Source organism: Sarcophilus harrisii, chromosome 5 (assembly GCF_902635505.1).
Source record: "Sarcophilus harrisii chromosome 5, mSarHar1.11, whole genome shotgun sequence".
NCBI lineage: Eukaryota > Metazoa > Chordata > Mammalia > Dasyuromorphia > Dasyuridae > Sarcophilus > Sarcophilus harrisii.
This window is the reverse complement of record NC_045430.1, coordinates 233,334,014-233,351,211: the sequence shown is the minus strand read 5'-3', so window position 1 is coordinate 233,351,211 and position 17,198 is coordinate 233,334,014. Positions and strand designations below refer to the sequence as shown.

The following is a 17,198-nucleotide window of genomic DNA, read 5'->3' as shown; positions in this document are numbered from 1 at the left end:
TTTCCAAAGCAATAGACCCTAAATTCATTTTTTAAAGGTAGAGGAATGTAGGAATTGGAAAATCTCTCTAAAACTGGCATTTTTCCAGTTTTAGGGTACAGTAAAATAAATTGAAATGTGAGGAGAGCTCTAAACTCCAACTGATAATATACTTCCCAAGAAGCACTCATAAGCCACAATGTAATGAATTGCATTGGTTTTTCAGGTACAGCTTTATATGTCCTTCAGCAATCCATTATTGACTTAACTATAAACTTAAGCACGTACTTGAGGGGGGAATTTTTTTTAAATGTGATATTATTTTATTACCTTTAAGAAAGTTCATTTGTCATTCCAAAAAAGAACACTAAGTCTGTTGTTTCCCTTACCGAATGTTAAAGTCACATGCTCTGAACTGATTATTGATCTCAATTTGTGAAAAAGTTTCATTCTAAATTTTCATGTGAGTAAGAAAACGGTTATTTGCAAATCATGAGCCAGAGTATAATCAGTTGTATTTATTTCAAAACTACTCGATTTTACATCTTTGATAAGACTGATGAGCATTAATAACCTGTTTTATTTCCATTACAAATTTAACTTTTGAGGAAAGAAAAGAGATAAAATATCTATAATTTTCTAATTTAATTAGTATAAAACTTGGCAAGCACTATATCCCTTTGGATACAAAGAGATTTGAATTAGTCGACACTTTTAAAATTGTTTTATTTCCATTTCTAGAAAACATGAAGTTTAAGAGTTTCAGTCTTTTGATTATATTTCACTAAAATAAAGATGTTTAAAAATCAATACTGTAAGAATTTGGCCTAAATCTATTTGGTCAATTGAAATAAACCATGACATCAGACAATCCGTGAGTTCTAGATTTGAATTTCACTTGGAATATTATGCCTCTCATGAGGATGTTATAGAGAATAGAAAATAGACACTTTTCTGTATCTATTTTCAGATTTTAGGATCATAAAAACTCCAGATAATAAAGCCATCAAACATCTCTCTGTAATCAGTTTGTCATTTTTTAAGACCTACTATGTATGTATGGTATGTACAGTACATGTATATAGCTCCTTGAATGATGGGGTTACAAAATTTTAAGAGTTTTTGTTTATTGTCATTTTATTCTCCACTGGACCATCAACAAAATTAGTCTAAAAAGTTATGGTCAGCTGCCAAGCATCTAGTAGCAAGAAAATGGTATGTATTTTTGTCTTCCCTTTTAGTCATCATCACGATGCTTACCAATACCTCTTTCAAAGGGAGAAGAAAAATAAAAATGATAAAACTGTTTACTCACTAAAAGAATGAAGCATTTATTATATGCACTTACAATATAACACTGTATGCAAAGCATTGCATACTATGCACTAGAAACACTTTAAAAAGAAAAATATTGCCTCCTTTCACTGTTTCAAAATTTTTGCTTTGTTAAATGTTTCCCAATTACAGGGGAAAAATAAATTCCAAATAACTCTAGCTCCCTTCCACCCCTTAGTCCTTCTTGAGGAGGACAGCAATTTGATATGTTATATTTGTGAAATCATGCAAAATATACTTCCAAATTAGCCAAGTTGCAAAAGAAAAGACAGAGAAAAATAAAAGAAGATTTTTAAAAAGTTTTTTAAAAAATATTTTAAGCTCTATTCAGAGTTTATCAATTCTATCTCTGGAGGCCGATAGCATTGTTCATTATGGATCCTTTTGAATTATCTTGGTTCATTGTCATGAGCAGCTAAGGCTTGCATAGTTTATCATCCTTAACACATTGTTGTTATAGTATACAGTTCAATGTTTCCCTTGTTCTGCTCACTTTATTTTCATGAGTTTATATAAGGTTTCCCAGGTTTTTTTGAAATCACCCTACGCATCATTATTTATAACCCATAGTATTCCTTCAAAATCATATGCCACAATTTGTTCAGCCATTACTTAAATGATGGAAATTACTTCACTTTTCAATTCTTCACTGTCACCCACTCTCCCCACCTAAAAAAAAAAAGCTGCTATAAATTTTTTTTGTACAAAGAGATACCTTTTCCCTTTTCTTTGATCTCTTTGGGAAACTGATCTAACAGAGGTATTATCAGGTTAAAGGATATGCACAATTTTATAACTCTTTGGACATAGTTTCAAATTGTTCCCAGAATTGTTGGACTAGTTTACAACTCCAACACCAGTAAACAGGTATCCGAATTTTTCCACATCCCCTCCAACATATGTCATTTTCCTTTTCTGTAATGTTGTCGATCTGTTTTAATTTTCAATTTTCTAATTGGCATGGACAGAGAATTTTTTCATGGGACTATTGATGGCTTTGATTTTTATTTCTTCTGAAATTGTCTGTTGTTATTTATTGATTGATTATCAACAGAGAAATGGTTCTTATTTTTATAAAGTTGACTCAGTTACTCACTAACTTTAAAAAATGAGGACTTTATAAGAGAAACTTGATGTAAATTTTTTTTCCAGTTTCCTGTTTTCCTTCTACTTTTGGCTGCATCAATTTGTGGGAAAGGTTTTTTTTTTAATTTCATTAATTTCAATTTCATTTCTTTAATTTCCATTTTTTATGCCTGATCTCTGGTTTTTGTGTGGTCATAAACTTTTCCCTTATCCATAGATCTTATGGATACATTTCCCCATGCTTCCCTAATTTACTTTTGATATCACCCTTTATATCTAAATCATTTGTCCATTTTTACCTTATCTTGCTATGGTGTGAGATGTTCATCTATGCCTACTTTCTGTCAAATTGATTTCCAATTTTGCCAGCAACTTTTGCCAAATGATGAGTTATTATCTCAAGAGCGTAGATCTCTGGATTTATCTAATACTAAATTACTATAGTCAATTACTACTGTGCATTGTGAAGCTATTTCTTAGGACCAGCTTGTTTTATGATTGCCACTGTACAATATAATTTGAAATCTGTAAGTGCTAGGCCATCTTCATATTTTTTTCATTGATTCACTTGATATTCTTCATCTTTTGTTTTTTTTAGATGAATTTTACTATTTTATCTAATTCTATAAAATAATTGTTTGAGAATCTGAATTAACTTGGGCAGAGTGATTTATCTTTGTTTATATGACATGTAATTGTGTTTATGCGATCCCTGAATTTGTCTTAGAAGGTAGATTCCCAAGAATTTTATGTTGTCTACAGTTGTTTTAAGTTAATTTCTCTTTCTATTTATTCCTACACATTTTTATTATAAGTATATAGAAATGCTATTAATTTATGTAGGTTTATTTTATATTCTACAAATTTGTTGACCTTCATTATTTCAATTGATATTTTAGCTGATTCTCCGGTGTTCTCTCAAGTATACCATCATATCATCTGCAAGAGTGATAATTTTGTTTCCTCATTAGGTATAGTGGCAGCATTTTAAGAAAGTATTCATTTATTCCTATGCTTTTTAGTATTTTTAATAAGAAATGGTGTTGACTTGTATCAAAAGCTGTTTTTGCATCTACTATGATAGTAATATGATTTTTGTTAGTTTTGTTTTTGATATAGTCAATAATGCTGATAGTTTTTGTAATATTGAACTAACTAGCCTCTAGATACCCATCATGAATGCCATCCAGTCATAGAATATGATCTTTGTGATATATTGTTATAAACTCCTTGCTAGCATTTTATTCAAAATGTTTGCATCAAATTCATAAAGAAAACTGATCTATAACTTTCCTTCTCTGTTTTTGCTTTTTTGTTTAGGTATCAAAACTACATTTTAAGAGAATTTTTTTATCATTTGTTCCATATCGTTTAAATAGTGTTAGGATTAATTGTTCCTCAACTGTTTGGTAGAATTCACTTGCAAATTCATCTGGTTCTGGGGATTTTTTCTTAAGCATGTCAATGATAACTTGTTTGATTTCTTTTATTAAGTTAGGTTTAGTATTCTATTGCCTCTTCTGTTAGTCTAGGCAATTTATATTTTTGAAAATATTAATCCACTTTATTTAGATTGTTAATTTGATATATAATTGGGCAAAATAACTCTGAAAAATTTGCTTTCATTTCATCTTTATTGGCAGTACATTTACACTTTACATTTTTGATACTAGTAACTTATTTTTCTTCCTTTTTAAAAATCAAATTAACCAACAATTTATCTATTTTATTGGATTTATTTTTATAAAATCATCTCCTAATTTTATTTGCTAGTGGAACTTATTTTTTACTTTCAATTTTATTACTGTTTCCATTGATTTTCAGGATTTCCCCTTTGGTTTTTAACTGAGGCTATAAAATTTGTTGTTCTGGGTGTTGCCGAATTTACTGATCTGCTCTGCCAATGTTCAGCTGGAAAATGATGTGTATATGTTTAGTACTGCTATGATTTTATTATCCATGATGTCTTTTACTATGATATCCTTTCCCTGCTTATGTTTTTTAATTAGTCTATTTTTGCTTTTGTTTTTTTCTAAGGTCATGATTTTTACTCCTGCCTTTTTTTTTTATTTCAGCTGAAATATAATAAATTCTACTCCAGCCTCTTATTATTAATTCAATGTGTATGTGTGTGTTTCATATTGTTGGATTCTCATTTCTAATCCATTCTGCTATCTGCTCCTGCTTTTTGAGTGAGTTCATCTCATTTACATTCATAATTATGATTACAAATTGCACATTTCCCTGAATCCTATTTTCTTCTGTGTATGTGTATTTACCCAAGTCTTTTGTGATCCTGATTCCCTTGCATGTGAATAGTTTCTTTCTGGTGGTCTGAAAGTGTTTTTTTCCTCTTTAATCTGAGAACTCTGGAATTTGACTATATATTCCTGGGAGTTTTCATTCTGGAATCTGCTTCAGGTGATGAACAGTGGCTTCTTTTTATTTCTATTTTATTCTCTGGTTCTAGGATATTAGGGCAGTTTTCCTTGATAATTTCTTGACTATGAAATGTAGGCCTTTTTCTCTGATCATGGTTTTCAGGTAGTTAATGATCCTTAAATTATCTTTTCTCAATCTATTTTTTGAGTGTCATTTTTCTTTTTTTTTTTTTTTTTTTTTTTTTTTTTTTTTTTTTTTTTTTTTTTTTTTTTTTTTTTTTTTGCTTTATGAATCATGTTGGGAGAGAAAAATCAGAGCAAAAGGGGAAATCTATGGGAGAGATTAAAAAAAAAACAGAAAAAAGAAGTGAACAAAGCATGTGTTGATCTACATTCAGTTTCCTTAGTTGTTTTTTTCTGGATGCAGATAGCATTTTCTATCCAAAGTCTATTGGGATTATGTTGGATCACTGAGAGAACCAAGTCTTTCATAGTTGATCATCTCACATTCTTGCTGTTATTGTGTATTCCTGGTTCTGCTTGTTTCACTCAGCATCACTTCACATAAATCTTTCCAGGTCTTTCTGTAATCAGTTTGTTCATCATTTTTTAAAGAACAATAATATTCTATTACCCTCATATATCACAACTTGTTCAGCCATTTGCCAATTGATGGGCATCCACTCTTTTTCCAATTCTTTGTTACCACAAAAAGAACTGCTACTAATATTTTTGCACATGTGTGTCCTTTTCCCATTTTTATAATTTCCTTGAGATACAGACCCAGTGATGGCAATGCTGGGTCTAAGGGTGTACACAGTTTCACAGCCCTTTGGGCATAGTTCCAGATTGCTCTCCAGAATGGTTGAATCATGTCATAACTCTACCAACAATGTATTAGTGTTCCAGTTTTCCCACATCCCCTCCAACATTTATCATTATCTTTTCCTATCATCTTGAGAGGTAGTTCCTCAGAGTTGTTTTAATTTGTATTTCTCTAACCAATAATAATTTAAAGCATTGAAATGCTCAAAAACTGACTTTAATTTTGTCATCTGAAAATCATCTGTTCATATTCTTTGACCATTTATCAATTGGGGAATGCTTGTATTCTCATAAATTTGGCATAGTTCTTTATATATTTTAGAAATGAGACCTTTATCAGAAATTCTGGCTATAAAGATTTTTTTCTCAGCTTTTTACTCCCCTTTTAATCTTGTTTCTATTGGTTTTATTAGTGCAAAAACTTTTTAATTTAATGTGATCAAAGTTGTCCTTTTTGCCGTTCATAATGTTTTCTAGTTCTTCTTTGGTCATAAATTCCTCCCTTCTTCAAAGATCTGATAGGTAAATTATCCCTTGTTCTCCCAGTTTGTTTATGGTATCATCTTTTATGTCCATATCCAGGTATGCATAGACCTTATTTTGGTGTGGGGTGTGAGATATAGGTCTATGCTGTGTTTCTGACATACTATTTTCCAGTTTTCCCAGCAATTTTTGTCAAATATTGAGTTCTTATTCTGGAAGCTGGAGCTTGGGGGTTACCAAATACTAGATTGCTATAGGCCTTGATTATTGTGTCATATATATCTAATCTATTCCACTGATCCACCACTCTATTTCTTAGCCAATACCAAATGGTTTTGATTACTCAAGTTTTACAATATAGTTTTAGGTTTTGTACTGCTAAGCCACCATCCTTTGTATTTTTTCATTAATTTCCTTGATATTCTTGATCTTTTTGTTCTTTTAGATGAATTTAGTTGTTATTTTTACTAGTTCCACAAAATAATGAATAATTGAATAATAATGGGCATAGTCCAGCTTCTCTCTATTACAAATAATGCTTGCTGTAGGTTTTACAGAGATATTGCTTATTATTTTAAGAAAAGCTCCCTTTATTCCTATGCTCTAGGGTTTTTAATAGAAATGGATGCTGTATTTTGTCAAAAGCTTTTTCTGCATCTATTTTCTTAAAATAGTCAGGAGCATATATTTAAAACCATCAGTAAGCATCATATGCAATGGGGAAAAACTGGAACCTTTCCCAGTAAGATCTGGAGTGAAGCAAGGTTGCCCACTATCACCATTATTATTCAATATTGTATTAGAAACGCTAGCCTCGGCAATAAGAGCTGAGAAAGAGATTAAAAGATTTAGAGTAGGTAATGAAGAAACCAAACTATCACTCTTTGCAGATGATATGATAGTATACTTAGAGAACCCCAGAGATCCTACTAAAAGCTATTAGAAATAATTCATAACTTTAGCAAAGTTGCAGGTTATAAAATAAATCCCCATAAATCCTCAGCATTTTTATACATCACCAACAAAATCCAACAGCAAGAGATACAAAGAGAAATTCCATTCAAAATAACTGTTGATAGCATAAAATATTTGGGAATCTACCAAAAGAACATCAGGAATTATGTGAGCAAAATTACAAAACACTTTCCACACAAATAAAGTCAGATTTAAATAATTGGAAAAATATCAAGTGCTCTTGGATAGGCCGAGCGAATATAATAAAGATTACAATACTCCCTAAACTAATCTATTTATTAAGTGCTATACCAATCAGATTCCCAAGAAAATATTTTAATGATCTAGAAAAAATAACAACACAATTCATATGGAATAATAAAAGGTCTAGAATCTCAAAAGAATTAATGAAAAAAAAATCAAATGAAGGTGGCCTAGCTGTACCTGATCTAAAATTATATTATAAAGCAGCGTCACCAAAACCATTTGGTATTGACTAAGAAATAGATTAGTTGATCAGTGGAATAGGTTAGGTTCACAAGACAAAATAGTCAACTATAACAATCTAGTGTTTGACAAACTCAAAGATCCTAACTTTTGGGATAAGAATTCATTATTTGACAAAAAATGCTGGGAAAACTGGAAATTAGTATGGCAGAAATTAGGCATAGATGCACACTTAACACTGTATACAAAGATAAGATCAAAATGGGTCCATGATTTAGGCATAAAGAAGGAGATTATAAATAAATTAGAGGAACATAGGATAGTTTATCTCTCAGACTTGTGGAGGAGGAAGAAATTTGTGACCAAAGATGAACTAGAGATCATTTTTTATCACAAAATAGAAAATTTTGATTATATCAAATTAAAAAGCCTTTGCACAAACAAAACTAATGCAAACATGATTAGAAGGGAAGCAACAAACTGGGAAAACATTTTCACAGTTAAAGGTTCTGATAAAGGCCTCATTTCCAAAATATATAGAGAATTGACTCTATATAGGAAGGAAGGAAGGAAGGAAGGAAGGAAGGAAGGAAGGAAGGAAGGAAGGAAGGAAGGAAGGAAGGAAGGAAGGAAGGTGCTTACTTCATTAAAGTTCCATCTCCTCCCCTCAATTATGTTGTTTAGTCTCACTGGATAATTAATTCTTGGTTGTAAGCCCAGATACTTCACCTTCCAGAATCTGGTATTCCAGGACTTTCAAGCCTTTATTGTAGAAACTGCCAGATCCTGGGTATCCCTGACTTTTACTTCTTGATATTTGGATTGTTTTTGTCTGGCAGTTGTCAGTTTTTTCTTGAGATTATAGTTTTGGAGTTTCTCAACAATATTCCTTGGGATTTTCTTTGTGGGATCTTTTTGCAGAGGTTTTGTATGGATTCTTTCAATGAATATTTCCCCCTCTGTTTCCAGAATATTGGAGCAATTTTCCTTAATGACCTTTTATAGAGTACTATCTAGGATCTTTTTTTAGTCATAGCCTTTGGGTAGGCCAATAATTTTTAAACTGTCTCTTCTGGATCTATTTTAGGGTAACTAGGAGAGCTCAAACAGCTTGCTAATTTTACTTGACCATCTTGACTCTACCCCTAAATGACCTATTTTTCTAATAGATAGTACATATTTTATTCTACTTTTCAACTTTTTTATATTATCTTTATATTATCTTATATTACTCTTATATTTATTGTTTCTTGATGTCTCATGGATTCCTTGCCTTTCACTTGGCCAATTCTAATTTTTAAGAATTCATCAGTGAATTCTGGTACCTCTATTTCCATTTAGTCAATTCTGTTTTCTTAAAGAGTTACTTTCTTCAGTATTTTTGTGCCTCTTTTGCCAGGTCTTTTCATAATTTTCTTCCTTTGTTTTCATTCTTTACCTAATGTTTCCTTTACCAACATTTATTGTATTTTGAAAATCATTAATTCTTGTTGAGCTTGTGTTTAATTTATATTTAACCCTTAGAGAGTTTGCCTATAGCTGTTTTGATTTCTGACTTTGTCTTGTTCTTCCCCTTTGCCAGAGTATTTTATGCTCCAATAATTTTTTTGTGATTTACTAAATTTCCCACACTATTTCTTGACTTGGAACTTTATGTTAAAGTTGGACTCTGTTCTCTGCAATGGAAATAAGGAGGAGCAGTATCTTAAGCTTCAGGCATTTCCCTATAGTTGTTTTCAGAGTTAATTTTGGGGCAGCTGGAATTTTTTTTTGGTACTTCCACAGTGGTATGATCTGGGAAGAAGTATGCTCTTTGTTCTCATAGTCTATATTCTGATCCTTACTCACAAAGGGACTGTGTTCCCTTGAGATTGCAACCAGTACTACTCTTCAGGGTCCTTGCTCCCTTGAGATCAGAAAAAAATACTGTTCCTTAAGGTCCCTGATGTCAGGGCCAGAAAAAAAATAATAATCTTTGGAATCCTTGATCCTTTGTAACCAAAATAAATAATCCCCTTTGGGGCTTCAGCTGCCTCTTGAGCAAAAGTGTTCCTCTTGCCCTTGAACTATGACCCAAAGAATCATTATAGGCAATAGATTTGCTAGTGTCTGGTCCTGTCTCCAGAGCTACACAGTTATCAGTTCCTCTTACTGTTTATGTTCTGAGAGCTCTCAAAATCGCTGCTGTTTCTGTTTCTACCACTTTTCCCACCATTAGAGTACAGGTCAGCTTATACATCACAGATCTCTCTCTCTGACCTCTTAAGTTGTCTTGGGCTTGAAGATGTCTCACTCTGATTTTTAAATTCACTGTTCTCTTCAAGTTATTTGGAGAGCTCAGTTGAGTGCTTTCTCTCGTCTTCCATCCTTGGAAATTATCCCTCCTTTCATTATTAAGAAATTTAGTAAAAGGTTTGATTGGAAAGTATTTTACAAATAAGATTTAAAATGTGATCTCAGGTGTATCTGTGGATTGTTCATGGTTCTTACTCTCTTCAGAGCAAGCCTCTCTCTGCCATTACAAGTAGGAAGAGAATTATCTGTTTTGCCTCTCATCTTTGTTTCATTGCTTTAAATATCAGCACCTAAGGTTTAATTTTTTTTAATTAAGTAATTTAATGATCTTGGTTGAAAACAAGTGAATTATTTCCCATTATTTTCTAATTCTTCAAAGTAAATGCCTTATAATAAAAAATAAATGTCACTTTTTTCTGAGGAAGACAAACTATTAAGATAAAATGAATTCTTCTGGTCTAGAAAGTAATATTGTTGAAGACATGATCAACAGTCTGCCTTCATACATGTCTATGTCAGTGGACCAAAGGGAAGAAATTTTTCTTTTGGCTTTGAAGTCCTACATGAAAATTTCATAAAGATAAATATATTATTTTACATGGTCTTGGCTATAACAGAATATCATATTTCACATGATAGGCTACAAGTATCAGTCTTGCTGTAAAAACTCAGCAAATAATGTTAAACACTTTCTAATCCTGTTATATGTACAAACTCCACATGTAAAGGTTGGACTGAGTTGGCAGAGGAGTCTAGGTAAACACACATCTTGCCTCCCCCAGGTATACAGTATTGAACGGTGGATAAAAAGAGCTTTCTACTCAGATTTCCCAATCCCTTGGGCATTTGAACAGTATACCTTTAAAAAGGAAGATTCAAAAATAATACTGAAGTTCAACAAAATGAATGTTTTATAGCTGCATTTCCCCAAATCCTATCATTCAAAATCCATCTAGCAATTCTACTCACTATACCTAAACTATTACCTGTTATCTCTTTATTTACAAAATCTGGTTACATTTAGAAAGTCTAGATTTTTTTAAAGCAAATTTGTCTCATTCTTTTTCCTTTCTTTATAAACTGGATGATAGCAACTACACTACATTTTAAAGACCAACTTTGGTACTTACTTGGTAAAAATCTTATTTTATATTTTTTAATTCATTCCTGGTTTTGAAAGTTTTTGTTCTTGTTTGTTTTGTTTTTAAAATAGTTAAATCATAGCACCTTAGGTTGGAAATTCACAATAAACCACCCCTCTCGAAATTAGATTGTGATCAGTCCTAACTTTTACACATATTTTCTTTTGATCAATTTTAACCCATGATTGGAAAATAACTTTGATTTTCTGACATAGTCATTTAAAAGTAAAATCTCAGGTAGATTCCTATTTTATCCTCTACTTATACTAATTTAATATTGCTAATCGGTTACTTCCAAAGAATGTACCTGTTGCAGATTATACCTATTGAAGTATATGATCCTGAAATCAGAGTTCTACATAGTGAGAAATTATATAAAATTATGAAAAATACATAAAATATATAAAAAATAAATATAAATTATATTTTTAAAATCCTCAGTAGATCACAAGTATATTTTGACCCTTTAAAATGAAATATCAGTTTGTGTCTTCAGGGCAGATTTATAAAATATAGTCTACATTCACAGTGATTCTGAACTTTAAAGTGTACTTAAGGACTTGTTTGTGCTTTTTGCTCCTGTTAGAATAACTTTCCGATTAAAAAAAAAAAACAACAAAAAAAACAAAAACAAAAACAAAAACTGAGGGATATGGGGGCAGACAGTCCCAGCTCTGCTCTAGAAAAGATGAATTGGCCTTATTACATTTATATATGTACTAAAACATTCTTAGAAGGAAAAAAAGGAAATGTATTTTGATTGCAATTCAATAATAATAATAATTCAATAATCATTTATTAAGGGTCTCCTATGGCAAAAGTTACTGCCCCTTGTTCTTGAGATAGGGATAGGGCTTTGCTCTGTGATTTCACTGGCAGAGAGACCTCCCTGGGAATAAAACAGAACACAAACTAACATTTTTTCTTATCCATTAATCTATACATTATGGAATTAGCCAAAGAAGAAATGCCAAACCTACAGCCTGCTGGTCACATTCTCTAATGCCCCTGAATCAGATTAAAGTATAATTGGGAAATATTTAACAAAATAAATAAAAAATACAAAAATAAATTTAAAAAACCAAAACTAAAATCCATAAATAGCATTATTTAAAACTAAGTCTGGGCAGCTAGAAAGCATTCTTATTTATAGATTTAGTGACCTCTGTTTCTATTTGAATTTGACACCTGTGGCCTACTGGACCTAGAGAATAAGTGACTTTGTCTAGAGCATATAGCTAGTATGTGTCACTGAGGAGGAAAAAACAACTATCCAGCAGCTTAACCTGCTGTTGGGACAGAGACATAATATGGCTGTATGTCTGTCACAGACAAACGATAAACAAACACTCTTACATTACTTTGATGTTTACTGGTCTCCATGGCATGCATTACATCGGGAGGTTCTTTCATATGTGAATAGTCTGATATTCCTTTTGCAGCATCATGTTTTTGTTTGTAGAGAACCTTGAAAACAAAAATACATGTGATTTTTTTTCTTTGTTTCATTAAATACCAATCTTTTTATTTTTGTTCAATAAGAACCCTAACTATTAGATTATAAAATTTATAAAATATTTTCTTATCACTGTAATTCCACCACCAAAAATGGAATTTGTTTTTAAACATCTAATCAAGATAAATTATGGAATTCTTGATATTACTATTTCAACCTCTAATTTTAACCCTTTAGCTAATATACAAAATCTTCCTCCCCACAAATGAATGTCCACTAAGATCCACCCCAAGGATCCACAAATTGGAGAAATCCAGAGGATTCCAGAATCTTTCAGGTTATTTCAGTACATTCTGGGTCTATCTATATAATGTCAAATTAAACCAAAAAATGAGAAAATCAAGAAAAGCAGCTGTTTTGCTTTCGTGTAGACAAAAGAAGCATGTGGTTCCTGTATTGTTCACCCATCTAGAGATTGTTTTGACATTATATAGCTACAGTTATGACAGCAGCAAATTCCAGACATTCAAACCAACATCAGAAAAATATATCACTTACAACAATTTTTCATACAATTAAATGATACAATTTTATGGAATCACTAGAATATTTCAAAAATTCTTTGCCTAGAACTTTTGCCTTGTTGAGTCAATATCAAAATTTATTATGAATAAAGAAATATAGATGAAGTGGTCAATTGAGAAAGGATTTTGGAGTCAATATATGGGTTCAAAACCTAGTACTAGATACATCCCTGTTGTGACTCTCTTAGTTATCCAATAAATCACCTAAAACTATAAGTTACAGACAAGTTACCAATCAGTATTGAAAACTAAGTTTCCATACTGGAGTTCCCTAGTCTGATGAAATCACTATTATGATAAATAATGTTCTCCATTACCAAATTGCTTTTCTAAACTGATACTTATTATATAATTAAAGCTATCTTATCAAAATATAAAGCAATTAATTGTGTTGATATTAAAAAATGTGGGCAATAGAATTGCAGAGGGATATATATATATAACTGCTAATATTTAAAATTATCTTAAAGATAATTTTCTACTTTCATAATACTGACTAATTCCAATGTCTTATAATTTCAACTGTTTGTTATACAAATGCTATGCAGTGAATATTACATTTTACTGTAAAATGTTATCTACAATACAATGCTTACAATAATAAATGAGATTGTGATTAGAAAAAAGGGATAGAGAAAATACATTTTCAGTAAATTTGTAAAACAGAATATAATAATGAAGGAATATAAAAATAATGGAATATAAGCAGATTATCATTTTGTTTATTGAGATAAAAAAATTTCCTTTCCATCTCAAAATCTGTGATCAAATGAACCATGATTTTATGATTATGAACATAAAAAAGAGCCATAGAGGTAGGAGTCTCATTATCATAAATACTTTCCTTAGGAAAGGACCAATGAAAAATTCAGGGTCAGGAAATACAGTGGTATTGATAGAGACCAATATATCCAATCCCAAGAGAAGACACCCAATATTAAAGAAAAGTTTAAATGAAGATAAAAAACTGAAGTTGATACAATAAAGAGCAACATATACTCCCATAAAATATCTCACGGTGTTTTATGTCAGATAGTACCTGACTGTGAGAGTATTTCTAGAATTGCAATCCAGTGGGACACCTACCAAATGGGTTATTTAGGTATGTCCTGAATGAATATCCAGCACAGGAGACTGAAAAGCATTCACACAGACTGGAGAATCAAGAGAAAAGTTGTGTCATAAGAGAGGGGAGAAAATAAAGGAAAAATTGGAGATCAAAAATGGCAAAAGCTTCAGGGAGGTCAAAAGGATGCAGATGGGGAAAAAGTATTATATTTGACACTAAAAAATTATTATAACTTTGGGGAAAGGGATTTGCATAACCAATTGCTGGAGCTGTATCCAAAGATTTTCCATCAAGGAAAGACTTCCTGGAATTTATGTTGAAGTGGCATTAGGTTTCAAGAACCAAGGTTCACTTCTTGCTGCCATGAAGCACTGGAGTGAAAAAAAAAATTTAATAAAATATTAGGCTAGAAAGACTAGATATTGAACACTGTATGGCATGACTTATGTGGAACAAAGTCCCAGAAAGAGTCATTTAAAATACTTAAATTAACAGCATAAGAATGACAAATATATACAGATAAGTTCATATTACTTGAGTGAAATATGATAGTTTTTCCATAAGAATCAAAAATGCCTTTTTATTATTATTTTTAATATTTCTTATCTGTTGTGTTTATTATTTTGTTTTTTTATTTATGTAAAATGAATTCATGTCTACAAGTCAAAGAAAAATGAAGAAACTATTGCTAGCTATACAGTCAAGCTGTATAAGTCAGGAATCTAAATATATCTTGGATTAATTTTTACACTGCCCAGATTTATCAGGAAACTCCTCAAAGTTAATAAATATTTGTTGAATTTTTAAACTGAACTTTGAACTTGATTTTGGCAAGATATTAGCAAAACTTGTGATTCCAAGATTTCAGAATGGAAAGGAAATGGAATGTCATTTTCTGGTTGAGGTCAAGGATCACATTTCATTTATCTTTGTGTCCCACAAAGAACCTATGATACATATATATTTCTGTATACCCTTATGTGTGTAGACTCATACATATATGTGTATATGTATACCACACACTATGTGTGTTTCACCAGTAAATATTAAGTACGAACTATAGGGAGTATGAATATGTGTATGTGTGTGTAGTACTTAAATATTTACTAAAGAAAGTACCATTTAATATGGTATTAATTAGAAGCACTGAGAAGGAATGAATAGAGTGCTAGGCTTGGAATAAAGAAATCCTGGGTTTAAATTCCACCTCTAAATTCTATAAGCCTGCGCAAGGACCTCAACCTTTCTATGTCATGATCTGCTTATTCACTTTCTGATAGAAGGGTTGAAATCTGCACTGATGGCAGGAGTTCCCACTGAGTTCTTTAAATTAACAAAATCACAAAAGCTTTAAGTATCCATGCTTTAATTTCAAATGGTGTCATTGGAGGCTGCCATAGGATCTGACCCCTCTTTCCAAAAACTTTAAAGAAATCCATGACTGTTTTTGAAGGACATTCTAACCTCTAGTTTGGTCTTTGGTCTCTAGACTCTCAATACCACCACCAATAGGAGGTCACACTTATCTGCTTATTCTTTCTTTCCTTGTTTTTCCTCGATCTTGGAATATTTTTCTTTTGTTAGTCACTATTTCTGATAGAACTTCACAGACAATTCCAACCAGTGCTTTGGTAGCCAATAGAGCCAGCTTTCTTCCCCCAAACCATTCATAATCAAGCTTAGTACAAACCATGAATGAGGACTCAAAGCAAGATTATAGTACTAGTGCTCATTCTTCAGTTCTTTGAGGTACTAAATATTTTCATTCTTGAATGCTTAATATGTAAATAAATCACAAAATAGTCTTTGTTTTGCTTTGTTCTGTTTTTAGTAGGATAGCAAATTGTATTAAAAGTAAGAAGATTCAGGTTCTAGTTTAAGTACTGACTCTAATCTCTCTGGACTTAAATTTCCTAGCCTATAAAACAGGGGAATTTGACCAAATGATCTTAGACTCCCAACTTTATGACTCCATTCCATAATTTAAATTCTGAAATTTTGCTTATATATTTGAAATGCATATGCTATTTTGGTTTCAACCCATAAAGGGGTATTGACTTGGCTAAAGTGAATGAAAAACATTCTGTTTTAATATTCTCCATTTAGTATGGGACCTTAGAGGCTGAATAGTCATTGCTATTACAAGACTGTGGTTAGGCATGTATTACAGGATTTCTGCTACATAAATCTCAAATTCAGTTCCTAGCACTCAGCTCTAATCTTCTAACCTAAGCTAAGCAGACATAGGCTAGATCAATATGAGGGAACTGAAAGAAGCTGTAATGGTCATTTAAGAATGGGATCCATTCTTAAGGGATTAGAATTTTTTCAAGATGGAAGACTGAAGTTCCTAATAATAAGCATAAGACTTATTTATATCTGGTTTATATCTGGTTGTCCCAAAAAGAAAAAATCAAAAAATACATTTTTATTATATTAGAGCAAAGGGGATGAAAAAATTCTGAGTTTTGCAGCATTTTTCATGATGTCTATGCAGAAAATGTAATTTCTAGAGCATATATACACATTTCACTTTTACGTTGTACAAATGACAAACATAAAATTCTTCACATGATGGACATGTAAAAATAAAAATCTTTTTTGTTGTTAAAGTCTATGTAAAATCCTTTTCCAAGAAAAACTATCACAATATGTAACTTAAAAGGAATAATTCTGAATAATTATAATAATTATAAAAGAAATTACAAAATGTAAAAAACTCATAGAAGAAATTATAAATTATTAAATATGCCATTAAATTTACTTAAATTCTCTCTCTTTTTCTGTCACACACACACACACACACACACACACAATGTTTGCAAAATTGAGAAAACCCCGCTTAGTCCCAAAATAGCATTTAAAGATCTGAAAATTTTACCTTTGTTGAAAAGTAACAAAATAAGGATTTGCTTCTATTTTGTAATTATTGCATAATTGTTTCTTGTCATTTACATGAAGAACAGCATATAATTATTTTCTTTATAAAGTAGCCTATATCAGCAAGTGGAAGCTTAACCAGATGTTGGAGGTAAAAATAAAGTATGTGTTAGTCATGGTCAGGGATGTAGAATCTCAATCTTATATATTTTTAGCTTCACAGCCTGTATCTGCAATTTCTTTACTGCTGACTTAAGTAGAGACTGGGTTTTATAATTACTA

General features: G+C 31.3%; 1 protein-coding gene across 5 annotated transcripts in view; it reads right to left on the bottom strand.

Moving 5' to 3' along the window:
- Window positions 1-17,198, bottom strand: part of NEBL (nebulette) — a 450,902-nt gene that overhangs the window by 111,434 nt on the left and 322,270 nt on the right. For 4 of the 5 annotated variants that reach the window (XM_031939884.1, XM_031939883.1, XM_012551250.3 and 1 more), the window contains one exon: window positions 12,284-12,394. The exons of the other annotated variant lie outside the window; for it this stretch is intronic. In XM_031939884.1, the coding sequence (XP_031795744.1) occupies window positions 12,284-12,394 (111 nt within the window). The remainder of the gene's footprint in view (window positions 1-12,283; window positions 12,395-17,198) is intronic. 5 annotated transcript variants of the gene reach the window in all.